The 18,381-nt window shown below is 44.9% G+C and overlaps 1 protein-coding gene across 2 annotated transcripts in view; it reads right to left on the bottom strand.

Annotated features, from left to right (window-relative positions):
• The window catches only part of PTPRG (protein tyrosine phosphatase receptor type G), a gene marked incomplete at its 3' end in the record, with an annotated part of 403,062 nt that overhangs the window by 70,418 nt on the left and 314,263 nt on the right, over positions 1 to 18,381 (bottom strand). For both annotated transcript variants that reach the window (XM_080625483.1, XM_080625484.1), the window contains exons 9-12: positions 10,289 to 10,473; positions 8,176 to 8,284; positions 6,330 to 6,379; positions 3,151 to 3,946 (exon numbers count right to left, since the gene is read on the bottom strand). In XM_080625483.1, the coding sequence (XP_080481609.1) occupies positions 3,151 to 3,946; positions 6,330 to 6,379; positions 8,176 to 8,284; positions 10,289 to 10,473 (1,140 nt within the window). The remainder of the gene's footprint in view (positions 1 to 3,150; positions 3,947 to 6,329; positions 6,380 to 8,175; positions 8,285 to 10,288; positions 10,474 to 18,381) is intronic.

Raw genomic sequence — 18,381 nt, 5'->3', positions numbered from 1 at the left:
ATCTGCTTACAACTGCTAATTTGATTCTATATAATTAATTTTACAAGTGTATATTGTTATGAAACAATTTTCTACTCTTTAAAGCGATGAAACTTCCTGCTCACAAAAACATTTCTGAAACCCTGACAGCTTTTTCAAAACTGCTTTCCTGCAGAAAAGATGCATCCAAAAAAGTTCCTGCCCTCTATGGGATACAATAAGCTGCAGGAGTTCTTTCTGCTCACTTTGGAAGCGGCCTTCACCCTCCTTTAACTGTCCTGATGGTCAAGAATGCTTTCAGACACTTCTGTCAACGTCCTCTTGGCTTTGCTGGTCATTGTCTTGATATAAAGATTACCTTGTTATGGAAAACCTTCAAGGCTCTTTCTCATAGGAAGAAGTCTTGCTTATGTCTGGAGTTTCACTGAACTCCACTCCTTGTGTGACGTAGGTCACGTCTGCCTGTATGAATCGCCAATTTCCATATTACTGTGGGAAACAGTTTAGCTGAAGCAACTCGTCTTAGGCTTCATGCTAGTGCGTGATTGATGGGCCAGTTCAGCAGCTGTGGGTTTTGCTGGCATGTGTCTTTGGTAACCCAGAACCAGCCTGGAGGAAAGCTCCTTCTGCTTCCCCAGGAGACATCTTGCAGGGGTAGCACTCCCAACAGGCCAGCCAGGCCTTACTCAGACACACCTAGTAAAGCATCCGGGCAAATTCCAGGTTAGGTAGACTTTAGCTAAGGCACTGCAGGTATCTGGGGACACAAGATGCGAACAAAAGAAGGACTTGCCTGAAGAAACTTTGAAGGACAAAGTCCTCACACCTGGTACAAAGAGATTCAGGCTTAAAGCCTCTGTGCCACAGCCAGTAAGACATATCTCAAAATGTTCTTTCACTTATCTTTTCCTCTAGCTAACAAGTGCTGGTTATTTCAGATGTCATTTCCTACACATGGAAGCCATTTTATAAAGACACAGTGATCTTACTAAGTTATCATCCCTCCATATATAAGCATGGAAAACCTAATGTGCAGAGTCCTTTCAAGACTGATCGTCTTTACGTGCAGTCTTCAGGCAGGGTCACTTCAACCTCCAATCCTGCAAGTGAGCAGAGCTCTTAAAAGAGCCTGTCTAGTAGGAGGCAAAGCTGTGCTGAACTTCTTTCAGTGATAGTTCTCTACGTGCTAAAAAGACAGAAATCACTACAGACTAAAGCGGTACGATTCACAATAGCCGGTAAGTACTTTGTAGGGATATTAACAATATTTCCCCATCTCATTGATTTTAATCTTTTATCTTAACTTCAGCACAGAATAAGAACTAATCTAATAAACAATCCCTTTGTCATGAGCTAATAAAGGAGACCAACTACCCATTTCCTCCAATTTATTAGGCTGAAAATAGGCCATGAGGCTCTTTCCAGGTCTTATATAATGGACACTGTACTTGGACCATCCATCAAACTGGCACATGAAAAACGGAGCAGCATAAGGCAGGAAGAACTGAAGACAGCTACTTCAGAGGTAGGTTTACCCAGGCAGATTTAATCGTTGGGGCTTGAACCTAAATGGTGCTGAATGCTTACTCCCAACATTGCAAAGCATGGCTAGGACAAGTTCCCTCCTTCCTGATAAAGAGGTGATTAGGGCAGGTGGCATGTTGAAAGCTGCCTGACAGTCATCTCCAACCGTATTCAGTGAGAGCACTGGACTTGGAAGAAGGTTTCCAGTTGAGGAGTAAGAAAAACAGCAGTGTATTGCAAAAAAATCAGCACCACCTGGTGCAGGTTTCTTGGTCTCTGCATTGTTAATCTGATCTCTTACAGAACAGGAATGATTCACAGCATTAGAGTCATGGCAGGATTTCTGTAACAAATGTTATTAAAGATTGGATTGAGCTTTGTTCTTGAAACTGGTTCTGAGCTATAACTGAGTGCGCAATGTCTGCAGTTTTGTGTTTATAGATGTAGGGAGAAATAAATATGTGAGGTTTTTTCACAGTACTCTGACTCTAGAGCAGCTTTGGTGGAAGAACAACAATACAGAGCAGTCTATAGATTAGCAAAATAAACAGCAACAGTAAAAAAAAACCCCAAACAAAAAGACGTGCACTATCTTATAAATGCTGTGCTAATACACATAATCACTCAGATAAACTCATCATTGCACCTAAGTCTCGGTCCTTACTCTGCAAATAAATCCATAGGCCTGCCCTCCACTTGCTTATTGCAGTTATAAGACCTGAGCCTGGAGCTCCCCAGGCAGAAACATGTGCCTATGCACTGGACTTTCTGCAAACACTGTGTTTGCATAAGCCTGTGCAGCAAATCCTGACCACGCAGGGCTTGGTGCACGTGCAGATCACCTGGGCATGCCTCCAAAAGGTCATATTTGCTGTGTACCTGCTGTGGAGCTGGGACACATCCAGAGCTGGTGTGTACAGGAGCACTGGTAATTCTCATCAGGACAAACATAGAAAATACCAGACTCTGCCCGGCTAAGCTTTTATTTCCCCTTTTTAATAGCTAAAAACAAGCCCTAGTGCCGGAGGTGCCTTGCCTTGGGAGATCAGAGTGTATAGGTTTCGTGGTGAGAAATAAACCAGCAACGATCCTGTATTTGGGAGAACATCTCAAAGCCCCATCAAGGAGAATTCTGCACATAAACTAAATTTGCTTATAGCATATATAGCAACCTTCCCATGAAACACCAGCTCAGCACAGCGCCCGCTCTTGCAAAGTAATTTCACAGCTATAGTTCACTGCATTCCCCTATATTTTTAAACAAAATTCTGAATGCAGCAGGTTGGGGGTGAACATTTTTCCAGGTTTTTCTTCCTAATAAGCTACAAGGACCGTGAATGTGTCCCAAGAACACAAAAGGATGATTCTTCCCCCTCTACTCTCACTAATACCAACTTGTGGGTTGGGTCCTGCCCATGGGATGAAGCCAGGCACCACAGAAATGCTGTATATACCGGAAATTAGTAAGGAATGTGAATTGTGTCATTATCTATCCCCAAAATTCCCATTTGACAGGTTGGATGAGGCTTGGAGCAACCTGGTCTGGTGGAAGGTGTCTCTCCCCATGGCACAGGGGCTGGAACTAGATGATCTTTAACTGCAATAGTCTTACTGCTGGTGAAACCAGTTTTCCTGGAGGTCACTCACCTGGGTTAATGGTGATGAATTTGTTATCTGAGGGGTACTCCTCTGGAAAACTGTCCTCCTTTGGAGGGGGTCTTCTTGTTGTCTCTGGTCTCCTTGGGATCTTCCCCAGGTACAGTTCGTCGGTGAACGCTGGCGGCACTTGGGTGGATGGGAGCTGCTGGGGCTCAGTGCCTGCTTCGGCAAAGCTCTCCTCCTCAGCACCTCCAGCCGTGGGGATGTTTTGGCTCGGTTCTTCCCCCGATATGGTTTTATTTCCTTCCTCCTCAGCAGTCCAGTTGGGGGAAGCCCCGGCCACGCTGGGCTCCGTGCTACTGCGCGCCTCCGCAGCCGCCGTCACCCTGCTTTTCTCCTTCTTCTCAGCATCCTTTTCTTCCTCTTCCTCGTGCTCCCGCTCCCCATCCTCGCTTTCACTCTTTTCATCCTTCTCCCCCTCCTCGGCTCCTTCGCTGTCCTTTGTCAGCGCCGAGTCGCGCTCCGGCCCGGGGGAGGCGGCAGCAGAAGCCTCGGTGACGGCCACCACAGCCCGTCCTGCCTGCTTGCTGGGGGCAGCCGCCGCGGGGAGCCGGGTGGGCCATACACTGCTAGGGAAGGAGGAGATGCCGCTGCTGCTGAAGCCCAGCCCTGCCAGCAAGGTGCTGGTCACCACTGAGGCCACAGTGGCCTGGCTGCCGCTGGAGGAAGGCCCCATCCCCGTGGCCATGGACACGAAGGAGAAGGGGAGGCCCGAGGAGGTCCATGTGGAGGAGCCAGAGCTGATGGGAGCCATGTCGGCTGAAGAAGCAGGAGATGCTGTGGGCTTGAGGAGGTCAGCAGCAGCAAAGGGGAAGAAAACACAGCAGAGAGCATCAGCAGGGGTCCCAGTGTGCTACCTGGGGTGATTTTTCTTTTGCTTTTCCCTCTTTCCACACAGACCCCACACTCCGGTTGCTATTCTCTTAAAATGAACGACTTAGCATCAGCTGGATGCAGGACCAAGTCAGGAATGGGCCATGCTACAGAGCTACACAGCAAACCACGAAGGGAGAAAACCTCCCCACATTCACCACTTCCAAACAATCATCATCATAAAAAACCCTCTTTATCCTTATCTTTATTTTACAGTGGGACCTTCTCAACCCACGTCACCAGTGACTTGTGAATAATGTTTCCTCTCAGGGGTGAGGAGGATGTAAAGGAGTTTAATGAGTTTAGCTGCATTACTCACAGCACTTTAATCCTTAGAACACAGAAGCTTAAAAATACAGCGTTACATAAGGGCTGTCCCAAAATAAGGGCTGTGCTGCCAACGTGAGCATCCATGGCCGGTGGGCCTGCTCTGACAGGGAACTCTGGATCTTCCCACACACATTGGGAGGGCCTCCAATGGTACTGTTTTTATTTCCCTCATTTACCCATTAGCATTATTCTGATGTGGCTGTAAGGCATTGCTCTTGATAGAAAAGACCTGCAACACGCCTGGCTGGGCACCTGTGAAGGACCTGGAGAGCATCAGGAGCCCTTCAGCAAGTCACTACAATCTCTATGTGGACCACCAGGCTGTGACACCCATGTATATACTCAGTCTTCCCCATATACAGGTCTCTCCCTGGCCACTACCAGCGACCCATAGCCAGGGCTGGCATTGCCTGTGTCCCTCAGGGAGCTGAGAGGAAACAGTGAACGAACCATGGACTTGGCATCCTCTGTGCCCTGCCACTGTTATTCTACGCCAGTCCAGTACAGGCATGCTTGCACGTGGGTCTCTGTGCACATGTGCATGCTCTACTGGAAATAAAAGATCTTGGTATATACTACACAATTCCCCTTCCTGAATTACATGTGAAAATGACACTGAAGTGAATTGACTAAGGAGAAGGAGTAACTCTGTGGAAAAGCTGAGATCAGCCCAGACAACATGACCGCATTCTCTCTCTGACTTACTGAAAAATGCCTCACATTACTGAGTTCATCAGCAGGAGGAGCATTAGCTGGAAAGGTATATGCATCAGAGGACAAATGAGGGTTAAATAGGCACTAATGAAGGTTGACCTAAACTGTAAAATGTTTATTTTTGGAACTGAAATTTACAGCCTAAGAGTATTTCTTCTACATCTCAGCAACTCCCGGTTTCAGGCAGGCTCTGTAGCTGAAATGCTGCAGCAAACCAAGAAAGGCAGCCTTCTCACATTATTTGTGACCAGCTGCAATCACAGAGAACCTGAGATCTCAGAAGAAAACGTGTGCTTTAGAGATTTCAAGCCAAAACTTTAAATAAGCATCTAAACTTTTGGGTACTTATCAGTGTGAATCCCTCAGGCACTGTGAGATTTGCTTTTCGCTGGCATGTACAGTCTCCAAGCTGGACTAAGTATTAAAATTTGACAGCAGATTTTATATGTCTATAATACTTCTATACATCATTAAACAAACATTAATCATTCAAATTCAAGCTTTGTATGTGTTATTTGCTTACTAGGGAATATATCAGACCGGAACAGAATAAGACCAGAAGCCATGTACTTAGAGTAAATTCAATAGTATGAATTCAGTCCATAAATTTTACTGAACATTTCAGTACACAGAATGCCAAGAAATTTAGGTTATGGATAGTTTATATTAAATAACCTAATAAGATGCTTTCAAATCTGAACCTGTACTCCAGTTTTACTGTAAATCTATCAACGTTTCTGATTCTTGAATACAAAAGCTTCAGTGACTTGTTATGGTCTCATCTGAATTAGAATTATAACAAAGAGCCCTTTAAGGCTTTATTCACATAGTAGCAGGTATCTTTAAAGCACTGGAACAGCTAAGGTGCTGTGCGTGAAGCCTTATTCCTGCTGCATGTAATTCTGATCATACAGTTAATAAAGAAATTGAATTTAATTCCACAGGTCATCAATAAGATTATAAATCCCGTCTAAATGGGTTGAATACATCTTTGGGAAGACTTCTTTACACTTAGTTCTCCACTGGTCAAAGCCTCTTGGGGCATGAAGCTAGAAAACCAAACCCTTCCAGTAACTGAGGTTTCTTTATAAAACCTTTTGTGGCAGGTCTGAGCCACCTCCCCAGGAAAGCTGGGTCCAGGCGCAGATATACAACATCGTGCTGCCACCTGGTGGGAATGCCACCCCAAAATCACTGCTGCCCATTCATGCTCCGCACTGGTTTATGGCCCACCATAAATACAGACTTACCACTCCTGTTTTCACAATTCTGGTCCCCTCGAAAATTCGAGTAGTGTTAGCTGAGAAACAAAGAACAACAGCGAGTCAGTGGACCGGGAAGGGAGGCATTGGTAAAATTGCTTAATCAGTTGGTGAATACTGCTACCACAAAATGGGTATGTGGGTCTCTGTAGTAAAAGTAACTCAAGCTCGTTTGGTGTTACTCACCTTACTTTGTACTTGTGTCTAAAGCTGGATTCATTTGTCTTTAATTACTCAGGCCTGGCAATGCTGGTTTAAGTGCACTGTCAGAAAACACATGCTCTCGTTCAAACTCAGGCTGGATGAAATGTCCTGACTTGCACAGGAAGCAAGAGCAGCTGATGATACTAGTTTTTTCTGCTCTTATGATAATATTATAATTTTTTATTGCAATTTATCTCAACTACAACTATAAGCTTCTGAAGAATGTTTTGAAAGCTCAAGTGGATTCTTTTTCTCGGTTGAATCTTGGGTACAGCCAAAGATTAAAAGAAGAGCTCCTTTTTGGGGAGACGTGGAAGGAAACACAACATTTACACCCACCGATGCGTGTCTTCCACTGCTTCGAACGCTGGCTGGAGTACCCAAAGAGCATCCAGCAAAACTGTTACTAATGATTTACTCTTAACTGTAATTAAACAGGAATTGTGGTCAAATTTCAAGTATTTTTTCCATTCTGTTATCTGCCAAGAGAGGCCATAATCAGTAATATCCAAGTTTCTAACTTCTGCCTGGCACTTAAAATGAAGTCCAAAACACTGTGCTGAGATACTAAGAAGCTGAGAGCTACACAGGAGATGTTGCTTGCATAAGACATTTCATGTCCAGTCCCTGTTCTCTCTGCAATGCTGCTAACACTGTGGCATGACACCGGAACACAACTAAATTGTGTCCGCAGCGGGATGTCCTTCAGATGCTAAGTGCTAACAGAGCAGGATTAAAACCTCCACATTTTCCAAAAATCACACTGAAAAATGCCTCTATCATTTCCGTCCATATACAGTCTCTAACCCAAGTGACTCAACTCTTTGCTTCATCTTAAGGATTTCAGTTTTTAACTCTCTGCCTGTTTTGTTCTTCCACTACCCATTCCAAGGTTGTATCTGTAAATTGGAGTGGGGGGGCAATGCTCTCAGCAGAGATGAATATTCATGATGATATTCATGATGAATATTCAGATGAATGCTCAGCAGAGGTGAATATTGACCACCTTAATAAAGAAGTAGTAATAAATTCCCAGGAGGCAGCAAAACTTCGGCACTTAAAAAACTGGAAAACAACAAGTTCTTCTACCAAATCTCAGCCTTACCAGACTTCTCCAACAAAATTAAAAGGAAATCCATGACAAAGGACAGCTTAGCCTCCAGCTATTTTGCTTTCATTTAAATAGGTATGTTTTGGAAACCACTGAGGTTGTGTTCACGGCAAAACCTGAACGTCTCCACATGTGGTTGTCAAGGTAGGACTGATCTCCTTTCCTCTTTACATAAAACAGACACCGATCAGACTCACATTCTCCTATAGCTCTGCCTCTGATGCATAAGCAGTCTTTGATGAATTAACTTTAGAAAACTATACCAACAAAAGCTCTGAATTCTCCTAAAACCTGACAAACTCTGTCAGCAGAGAGGCAGAAGAGGCTTCCCTGTAGGCAAATGCAGACAAACCCCCCATCATTTCAAACAGGAGAAGGTCCAGAATCCAAAATCAGCATTGTCTACATGCATTCAAGTATCTTTTGAAACCATTCCACACCATATTTTGCACTCTGCAAAGAAAATGTTAAACAAACAAAGAGTCACTTAATGTAAAAATATGTATGTGTTTCTTTTACCTTGAAAGAGCATAGTCTGGCTAAAGTCACTACGCATTTCATTTCGGCAAACTGCTTGAACTCTGAACAGATAAAGGATGTCAGGTGAGACATGGCTAATGATGGCCTTCTGTTTAAAAAAAATAGATATTATTCAGTTTTTTACCCCCACAGAACTGTCCACGATCAGTTTGAAATATATAAAGCATTGTGCTAACACAGGACATTTATGCCATGTAAGACAAACTTATTTCTAAACAGGAATATTCACTGGTCCGCTGGAAGAGGGCAAGGCCAAAGTGAAACACCCAACCTCTGCTTACTCTGCCCATGAGAAAGAAATGAGTATGTCCTACATCTCCTCTCATGACAGTCTTCACGCATGGAAGTCTGCTTTCCTTAGAAAAGAATAAATCTCAAATCATTTGACCTTACAGGAATTAAAATGAGATTTTTATAGGTGGAGATCCAAGTCCCAAACATGGGATAAACCCACAGAAGTCACTGCATGCTCAAAATGACTGTTTATTTTGCACAAACTGGCCATGGCAATTTGGTGTCAGTGGCCTGGTACAACGTGATGGCTCAGCACACTGGGCTGGGATGTCCCTGCTTACTCTTAGACCTGAGACACTGCCCTGCTGCCTTCTACAAAGTCTTTTGTGTTGCTTTAGTCCTAAATCACATCAAGATCATGTCTTGCAGCAGACAGCAGCAGTGGCTGTGCTGGTCACTTGAAATACCAGTGATCTCCTTAGCAAAACACTGTCTAGCTCAGTCTCAAGACGGGACAGCCCAACTGTCTCTGCCAGAGCATTGAAAGCAAATTGCACTTTCCTCCGAGAAAGAGTTTCCTTCTCTTGCCCCTAAAATAGACTAAGCTGTCACTGCTTTCTTAACCCCCAAGCTCTGCTGCACAGCGCAGGGTCTCACTGCAATTTATTTCCAAGCTATCACTCCATCACACACCCTTCACTTCTAATTATTTCTTTTACATAAACCAGGACAATTTCACTGTGCCCACCTCATTTTTGCTGATTAAGGCTCTCCTCCTTATACATGATTAATAAAAATTTCCCTTAAGAGTGTGAAGTTATGACAAGAGAGAGGTTACAATACACCATAACCTTGGGTGCCTTTCAATAGATTCCTTTCTGATTTTGTGAGGCAGATCGCTCCCTAATGTGACCCAGATAACAATGTCTAGTGGGGAAATTGAAAATATAAATGGAAATGAAGTAAAAGAATCTTCATCTAAGGGAATAAGAGAAGTATTATTGTACAACTGATTGAATGGGCCTAGAGGACTGTGTATTTGAAAAAAAACCCCCAAACTGTAACAGTCATTAGGAATAACACTCTGTGCTGCTGCATTTTTCATGTGCATATACAATTACTGATTTCATTATTCTAGAGGCTTTCTTTGATTAACAATAAACGGAGGCCTTTCAAATCCGAATGTGTCACTTTGATTTTATATGCAGAGAATGTTAAAGACCAGTACAATACTTGCTTCCACTTAGACAAGAATGACAAGCAGATCAAATCCTAAATGGAGAAGACAGATCGGTGTTTCCATCTGTTCTGGAACTGTCTCACTCTTCCCTCTTTTTTTCTCCTGCTGCCAGACGTAGGCAGGGCTTGCACAGGGCTACTCTGCAATGATCTTAGAGCCCTGACCATGCACCTCCTACTGCTGGCAGCACTTGCTGCCAGAAACTGCTCCTAAGACTGCAAGGGGCTAGGCACAGTGAGAAGCCTGAGCTCAGGAACAGATCTGGGGGGATCAGACTTTCAGTGTGAAAATCTGTGAGCTGAACACAAGCCAAAAGGCATTGAGAGCCCAACCGCTTCCTGAGCCAGCTGCTTCTCAGCAACAGTATATGAAAAAGCGTCTGCAGATTTAGCCCTTTATGCACTCCCATAAACTATAAATTCACACTCCAGTGTTTTGGGTAGTCGTTAGGCAACGTTCAACTAAAGCTGAACGTTTTAATAGCAATTCATTGCGAGCCAAACACTAGTCTGTCTATAAGGTAACGACTGCTTTCCTCCTCTACTTCCTTCTACTGAGAAAAATAACAATATAAGGATAGCTTGATACATATGTCTGGGGTTGATGCTGTGGTTTTACCAGGTCCTTGTCACTGTCCTTGGTGAAAGTCTTCTCCTTTTCATCTTCATTTTTAGTCCAGCTATATGAGATCATGTAGTTCATGATTGGAGGGTGGTAGATGGTTTCTGGTTGGTTCCAGGTTACAAGTAATGCTGTCCTGTTCACAGGCTGCACTTTCATGTTGACCGGGGGAGTGCTGCAAGCTAAAAAACAGAAGGAAAACACATGAAGTCCTCCTAAATATCCAAGAGAAAATAAACAGGAAGAACTGTGCCTCGCTCTAAGGAGCCAAGATTTTCTTTAATGCCCTTACCTACAGTAATAGCTTAGACTGCAATCCACTGAGACCAATGGGATTTAATACCACCTGCAGCTGCTTTCTGCTCTCCAGAGTAAAGGGAGCAAGAGAATCCCTTCTCTGCAGGCAGGTTGCTTAGTTCTCGACTTACTTCCAGTCCTGACATTTGCACACACACTTTAACATGGTCACTTAAGAGCTCTGCAATGGAACATTAGGAAGTCAAATCACCCTGAGCCCCAGCTTCCCTGACCCACAGTCTCCTGCTGTACGGTGGAGGTAAATACTCCTGTGTGGCTGCACACCCTGGAAATAGCTGGAACCTCACTTTATAATAATAGCTTTGAGACCTCACTTGGAGCATTGTGGACAGTTCTGGTGTCCTCAACATCAAAAGGACATGGAACTGTTGGAACAAGTCCAGAGGAGGCCACGAGGATGATCAGGGGACTGGAGCACCTCCCATATGAAGACAGGCTGAGAAAGTTGGGGCTGTTCAGCCTGGAGGAGAGAAGCTGGATGGAGACCTCAGAGCAGCCTTCCAGTATCTGAAGGGGGCCTACAGGGATGCTGGGGAGGGACTCTTCATCAGGGACTGTAGTGACAGGACAAGGGGTAACGGGTTCAAACTTAAACAGGGGAAGTTTAGATTGGATCTAAGGAAGAAATTCTTTACTGTGGCACTGGAACGGGTTGCTCAGGGAAGTTGTGAGGGCTCCATCCCTGGCAGTGTTCAAGGCCAGGTTGGACAGAGCCTTGGGTGGCATGGTTTAGTGTGGGGTGTCCCTGCCCATGGCAGGGGGGATGGAACTGGATGATCTTAAGGTCCTTTCCAACCCTAACTATTCTCTGATTCTGTGACACTGTTGGATCAGGAAGTATTCTCCTCTTACCCTAGTAAGCTTTTGCACATAAACACATCTTACTTTATTCTCCTCTATTTATTTTCCTTCATAGATTCTCAACTGTTTGATGGCAATATATTACCAGCACAGAGAAGAGTGGCATCTGATGGCCATCTCCTTTTCATAACAGGCAGGGGGACCCTGTAGCCAGCCTCCAAAATCAGTGCCTTCCACAAGCGTAAGTTGCTGGGATGTCAGCATAGGAACAGCATAACCAGCAAGCAAAGACACAGCTTCTGCTTGTGAGACATCAACTCGCAAACTTCTCCAGTGAAGACCAAGCCCAGGAACAAACCAGTCTTCACTTTAGGAGTAAGATGTGCCCAGCCTGTGACCAGCCCACTTGCACCCGTTGAAGAAGCAAACGCTTTTCAAACCACAGATGCAAAGGTCAGGGTACTGATGGAGAACACTAGATGGCACTCATAAGCTACCAAAAAAAATACATCACGTATAAAGAGTTCAGATTTTCTCCAAGCTTTAAAAATCATGTTTAAAATACACAATTCAGGACAGATTCTCACATTCTCTTTCCCAATATAAACTCCGAACCAAGAAAAATCACTTGCTACTATACCTAAACACCTAAATGTGCCGTGGCAAAGGAACTGGTCTCTTCTGCCAGGGCAAGTCAAAGTGTCACCCAGCCCATCATGTTGACACTGTTTGCAGACTTATTTTTCCCAATAGGATTTTTCCATTTAAAGCCAACACATTCAGCTTATTTGTGCTCTGCAGGTCTGTGACTGTGTGTATCTTTGGCCATTATTTCACTTCTGAAGAGTCTTGGCAGCACTGAAGGCGAGAAATGTCTGTTCCTATTGCCTGGGCTTTGCAGGTTGGTCGCGTAGCTCTAATGTTACATTACTGAAATAGCTACAGCTCCTAAATAAAAATGACTAAATGCTGTAAACACCAGTATTACTAGTTCAATAGAAAAATACCTGTCAAATGCATTTGTGCAGTTATAACTCACGTTTTGCAGCTAGCCTGAACATGAGAACATCTATTGCAGAAATAGGCTTGGGCAGGGAAGATATTTGGTGTTTGCTCCTGCCATGAGTAGTGACAAACTTGGAGTTCTGCAATAGATCCTTCTGCTCCACCCACAAGGATGACCCAGCAAAGCAAACAAACCCTGCAGTACCTCCCATCACTGACAAAATGAATATGAGTTTCTATTTACACTGAGTTTAAGGGAACAAAACAGCATTCTGCTGGCAAAGCTGCAAAGCCAGAAGCAACCTCAGTCTGCTGCCTGCAGACCCCTTCCCCTCTGCTCCCTCCTGGTGTCTGCAGGGAGCATGGCATGAAGGTGTTGAGGACCCAGCCAAGACAGCACATCTGAAAGTAGTTCTTGTTTCACTGTTTACAGAGCTTCACAATCCTTGCTATGCCCCTCCATGCTCACCAATTTCTGCTGAGATAGCCAGATCCAGTCTCTCTGACATCACTGTTTATTGATAAGTGCACCAATAAATCATAACTGCCCCCTTTTTGAAGCTCTCTGTCACCACAGAATTACTCTTCAAAATGCCAGGCCGGCCTTTATTGTTCCACCTAATCAAATCCGGAGATAAACTGGCTGCACTTCACCCTGGCCCAGGGTGAAGGACTACCCAGACCTAAAGTCTTACCCAGTCCTTGTCCTCCACGAGGACATGCAGAGATTTATATACTAAAAGTAATCATGAATCAAACAGCTCTTGAAATAATTCATCCAGGTAACCTTCATAAGAGACAGAGAGATCTACCTTAATTGTAACACCCCCCTGAACCATGGCTAGCCAGATGCTCGTCAGACAAGGACCCCAAGCCACCCAAGGGAGAACGGACTGTCATGTCCTCTATTCCATGCCACTCTGCAGCCAGCTTTGATGCCATTCAGAATAGCCAAGCAGAGGAAACAAGGGGGTATTTCCCAAGGGTAAACAGAGGACTCGCAGGCTCAAAGTCTGGAGACCCTCTCTGATCCAAGAAGGCCAGGAGACCCCAATGACTTTACTGGGACAAGTTCTGTGGAGGACAAACCTCATTCACAGCCAGCTAAAAGGAGCCACAATTTACAATACTGCTGTTTCACAGTAAATACTACACATTTTTCATGCCTTAGTATGACTGTGTTCCAATTACGCCAAGGCACGTAGCAGTACCTGATGTAATTAAGTAATAACCAACCTCTTCTGTTCAGCCACTTTTTTAACAGCTTATGAATGGGCAAAAAAAAGAAATCTTTTCATAAAATGAAACATATGGTTGCATTTATTTAACCAAACCTGCTCAGGACACAGTGGAATAAAAACCCATTTGATTCAATAATTCAATTTGATGATTTAATTAAAGTGATACATAATAACGCAGCAAATGTCTGAAAAGCAAGGAAAAAAAGTGCCATGATTTGACCATCTATAAAATAACTGCCATTTTCCAGAGATCCAATTTTCCTTTCAATATTCTGTGTGCCTTAGATTCCTGAAAGAAGACTAAAAGTATCATAGGCTCCTTGCTTGCTTTTCTTTTTAGATGCTACAGAACTTCCACTGATTTTGCAAGAAATGCAGCTGAAGGACACACACAAATGCAGAAAGAGGTTGGGACAGGGAGGGAGAGGTTTGGATCTTCCTCTGAACTGAATCAGGACACACTAAAGGGAAACACAAGCCGGTGCATCCATGACTGCTTGAGAAAACAAAAGGAACTGAAACCAACAACCTGCATCATTTCACATTGACATAGCATAGAACCATAGAATCATAGAATGGTTTGGGCTGCAAAGGACCTTAAGATCATCCAGTTCCAGCCCTCTGCCATGGGCAGCGATGCCTCGTCGTAGACCATGTCACCCAAGGCTCTGTCCAACCTGGCCTTGAACACTGCCAGGGATGGAGCATTTACCACTTCTCTGGGCAACCTGTTCTAGTGACTCATCACGCTCACAGTAAAGAATTTCTTCCTTATCTCCAACCTGAACTTCCTCTGCATCTCAGCTGTTTTTAGAAACAAATATTACTAATGCTCTCTTTCAAGTTCTGATCCTAAATGATAATAATAATATTGAGGGGGCTTTCAGGGTGTCTTTCCGTGGTGAGCAGATAGATGGACTGGCCTTGCATAGGTCCAGCAGGACACCAAAGCCACGACATCCTGGCTAATAGATCGTCTGTACCAGCTCTCCTGGAAGCAGAAAAGCCTCACCAGGGCCACAGAACTACATCTTGGAGGCACTCAGAAGCAGGTAAGCGTGGTTGCAGTACCATAGGTGCAGTACCATTGGTGCAGTACCATGGGCAAGCCTCATGGCAGGCAGTGATGCCCTGAGCATGGCAGAACTCAGACCTCTTGGAGTGAAAACCCCTCCTCACCCTTCTCTTGGGGAAGACCTGAACTGGGAACACAGCAAACAAGCTGGCTTATGGAAACTCATGGAGAAGTGCTGCAGAAGAGGGAGGGCTGGATCTGGAGAAAGCCCTCTGACCTGACTCATGGAGCCTCAGCCAGCGTTTCCAGCTGTTGACCATGTGTAGGAGCTTGACACAGCCTTTTCTCTGCAGATCAGCCCGCTGGGGAAGGCAGGGGGCAAAGCCAGCATCTTGGCTAGCCTGGTCTTCCAGGGCTCACTCAAGCCTGGAGAGAACCTGCTTGCCACTCGCAGACAACTGCAGCACGCTAAAACAGTCCTAAGCGCTGGCCAGCCCAGCCATACAGCAGAGAATTATTTCCTTCATGTTAAAAACATTCCAATGGGCTGGAACAAACAAAATTAATTTAACAACTCTGCATTCATCTCTCCCATAATTTGATTTGTATGTTGTACTTGGCGACGTAACCTCCATGAGGCTTTCCTAACTGCAGCCTGATAAAGCTTAATCCAAAAGCTCCTGGCAGCTCCATTTCAGAGAGCTGAAAGACAAAAAGGGGGCTTATTGTTTTGCAGAAACTAACCACTGATATTAAGACACACCCAAAAATGCAGAAAGGGCTTTGCAAGAGAACATTACAGCTTTTCCTCCTCTTTTTTAACCAGCCTACATTGCTCTTTCAAAGGCAGAAATGCAAAACCAGCCAAGCTTTCTGGGTTTCATCATGCTTTCTGCATATGCTACCTGCGGTTATAAAAAGAGATATTTAGGGAAAGTCTGAAAGAGTGCAAGAACTGTATAGTCGGTTATTGCTCATATACCTTCTCCCTGTAAAACAGGTGCCTCATATGATGAATCCAGTTGCACTGGGCTCAGAGGGATTTATAAAATCCTCTAGAAATGGTCTAAGCTAGCTCTTCCATGCATAAAAATGTCACCACTTTAAAGGCAGTTATTTCTAGCAGTGCTATGCCCTCTTTTGGAAAATCCCACTCTCTCCCTGCTGCTGCGTGTCTCAGCGATGCCGTTCCTTTCCTCAGTACCGTGGGATACACATTGTGTGATGAAACCCTCACAATTTTCAGCCCAGAAAAGCCACACGCCAGTGAAGTCCTGAATCCCTCCTGGTGACATGGCCAGGGATCTTCTAAAGCAATTGATATGTGAAGGGAGGAATATGTGGGCATCAGGATGTGCCCACAGCATGTTATTGACTCAGGACTGCTTAGAGGTAGCTAAAAGACAGGGACAAGGGTCTTGTCGTGCTCTGTGAGGAAGCTCCTGGCTGTAAGGCGACAGCTCAGTAGGGGGGTTTCATGACTTGCTTCCCTGCAAGGGCAAAACAAGGTAGTGGCCAAGCTCTTGGGTTAGAGAGGGTGTTTCTTTCCCCTCTGCCCCAGCACTGGGAAGCGCCAGTCCTGCAGGACAGACGGACCACTTGCGGACCATAACAACACCCAACTCAGCCTCAAGTTTCCCATCTGATTTCGGAGTAGCCTGAAAGCTGGCATCCACGGCAGTGTTACTGGCAAAAGAGTGCACTAAGTTCACTCAGCCCTGCAGCCCCCTGCAGGAACCCGGCTGCAGACAAGACAAAAGTGATGCCACCAACAGAGAAGGGAAGAAAAACACTTTCAACTATAGATACAGCTGTCCTGAAATGTGGAAATACGGGTTTTACTGCCAGGAGAAAACTCACAGTTGCTCTCAGTGCCATGCCAGCAGTGTCATGGTAAGGAAAGTGATAACAGTGCCAGACTCAGCTCCCTTGCGTTGGCAAGACTCAGTGGAGATGCTTGGAAAGAGACTCTGATCCATAACTAACAACAGCATGCTCTGGGCTGTCGCATTCAGTCTCAGAGTTCAGCAAGGGCTGTGCTCCCAAAGGATAATGAATAGACTACGAGGATCACATGCAGAGACAACACAGGCTTTAATACACAGAAAAGTGCTAGGAGGCATACTTACAATATTTCCCCCCATTCTCCTTTTAATAAACATTTGCAATGTTTTTTTGCTTTGCTTTAGTGTATGTTGTTAACTTCTCAAAGTGCTTATAAATGGCATTATTACTATATAAGGATAATTGCTTTAAAGAGAAGTATGCATATTTCCTTTCCTTTGCCTGCACTTCACCAGCAGGCAATCGCAGGCCCTGGAGCATGCCGTACACACAAACACTTGTGTTCACCGTCTCCAATCCACAGGCTGAACGTAGCTAGGAGACAGACTGTTTATCTTCTCTGCTCCTACCTTTCACTATGCTTCAAACCTTCTAAAGGTGTGAGGGACCCTGACAGACCCTACACTTGTTTTGCGCCCTGGGGAATAAACTGGCACGTGGAGGGGATGGAGGGGTTCTGACCACGCTGGGTTTTGCCCCTCTGCTGCCTGCCCATTTCTCGAGGTGAACACACAAACAACATGTGCATTCATTCCTGTATGGCTTGCTGTCTAGCATTTGAGTATCCGCGACATCACAGCAGCAGACCCTGTATTCCTGAAAGGCCTGGGCTGTGTGTTTTACTGTGTTGTGGTTGAGCCCAAATATTCCATGTATTTCATGAACACTGTTTCTACAGCTGTGGCCTGAATCCTCAGCGGGTGCAGATCAGCCTTGCACCATCAGATGCCATGCTGGGCTCAACTGATGCCCGCCAAGGATCTGCCCTGCAAGTCTGGTGTTTGTACTGCACATATACACGTGGCCATGCAGAGGGTGACTTGTGTTTAACATGTACACCTGTGTCCTTATTTATACAGTGCTTCCGACGCAGCACGTGTAATCACATTCAGTGCCACGTGCTACATCAACAGGGGAAGAAAAGAGGATTTCCTGCCAGAAGGACATGGATTTGCCATGTTAGCCAGTAATTCTGTGAGCCAAACAGCTGGAGCAGCAAGTAGGCAGTGCAGAAAGGGATTCCTGCAGGTGTAAATGGAACAAACCGTCAAGCTCCCTTGCAAGCGCTCAGCTCTTCCAGCTTTAGTGGCAGCTGTGAACATAAACCATACTTAAACTTTCATACTGAATTCCTATTGCTCTTTTGGTTTGGTCCCTTTATAATATCGAAACAGGTACAAGCATTCACTTATTGTTTATTAATAAATGTATTAATAAATCTATGCCTGCTACATACAGGCACTACTCACATTACAACCACATGGACGTTACTAGAGGTGAAAACAGAGCCCTGCAGAACAGAGCCCCTAGGAGGGGAAGCATGAGACCTATGTCAGGTGTATCTAGAACATCTTTTTGTGCCTGATTCCCCCTCAAAATGGGTCAGGTTTTTCCTGAAATGCTTTGCCTTCCACCTGACTCATCTGAGGCTCTTTGCAAGGCAGCAGCCTGTCCTTTCCTGCTTTTGCATGATGTACTCCAAGACAGCTGCATACACAATGACCCAGCACTGCAAAGCAAGACACAGAAGAGGTGGAAGGGATGAGATATGCCGAAGGAGCACACTGATTTCTGCCTAAAATGGGATTATAGCATGTACTTGAGGTGCACATCAAGAGACTCGTGCAGCAATAGCTGAGCACATA

This window comes from Psittacula echo (assembly GCF_963264785.1).
Source record: "Psittacula echo genome assembly, chromosome: 9".
NCBI lineage: Eukaryota > Metazoa > Chordata > Aves > Psittaciformes > Psittacidae > Psittacula > Psittacula echo.
Note: the sequence above shows the minus strand (reverse complement) of the source record. Positions and strands in the feature narration are given on the sequence as shown.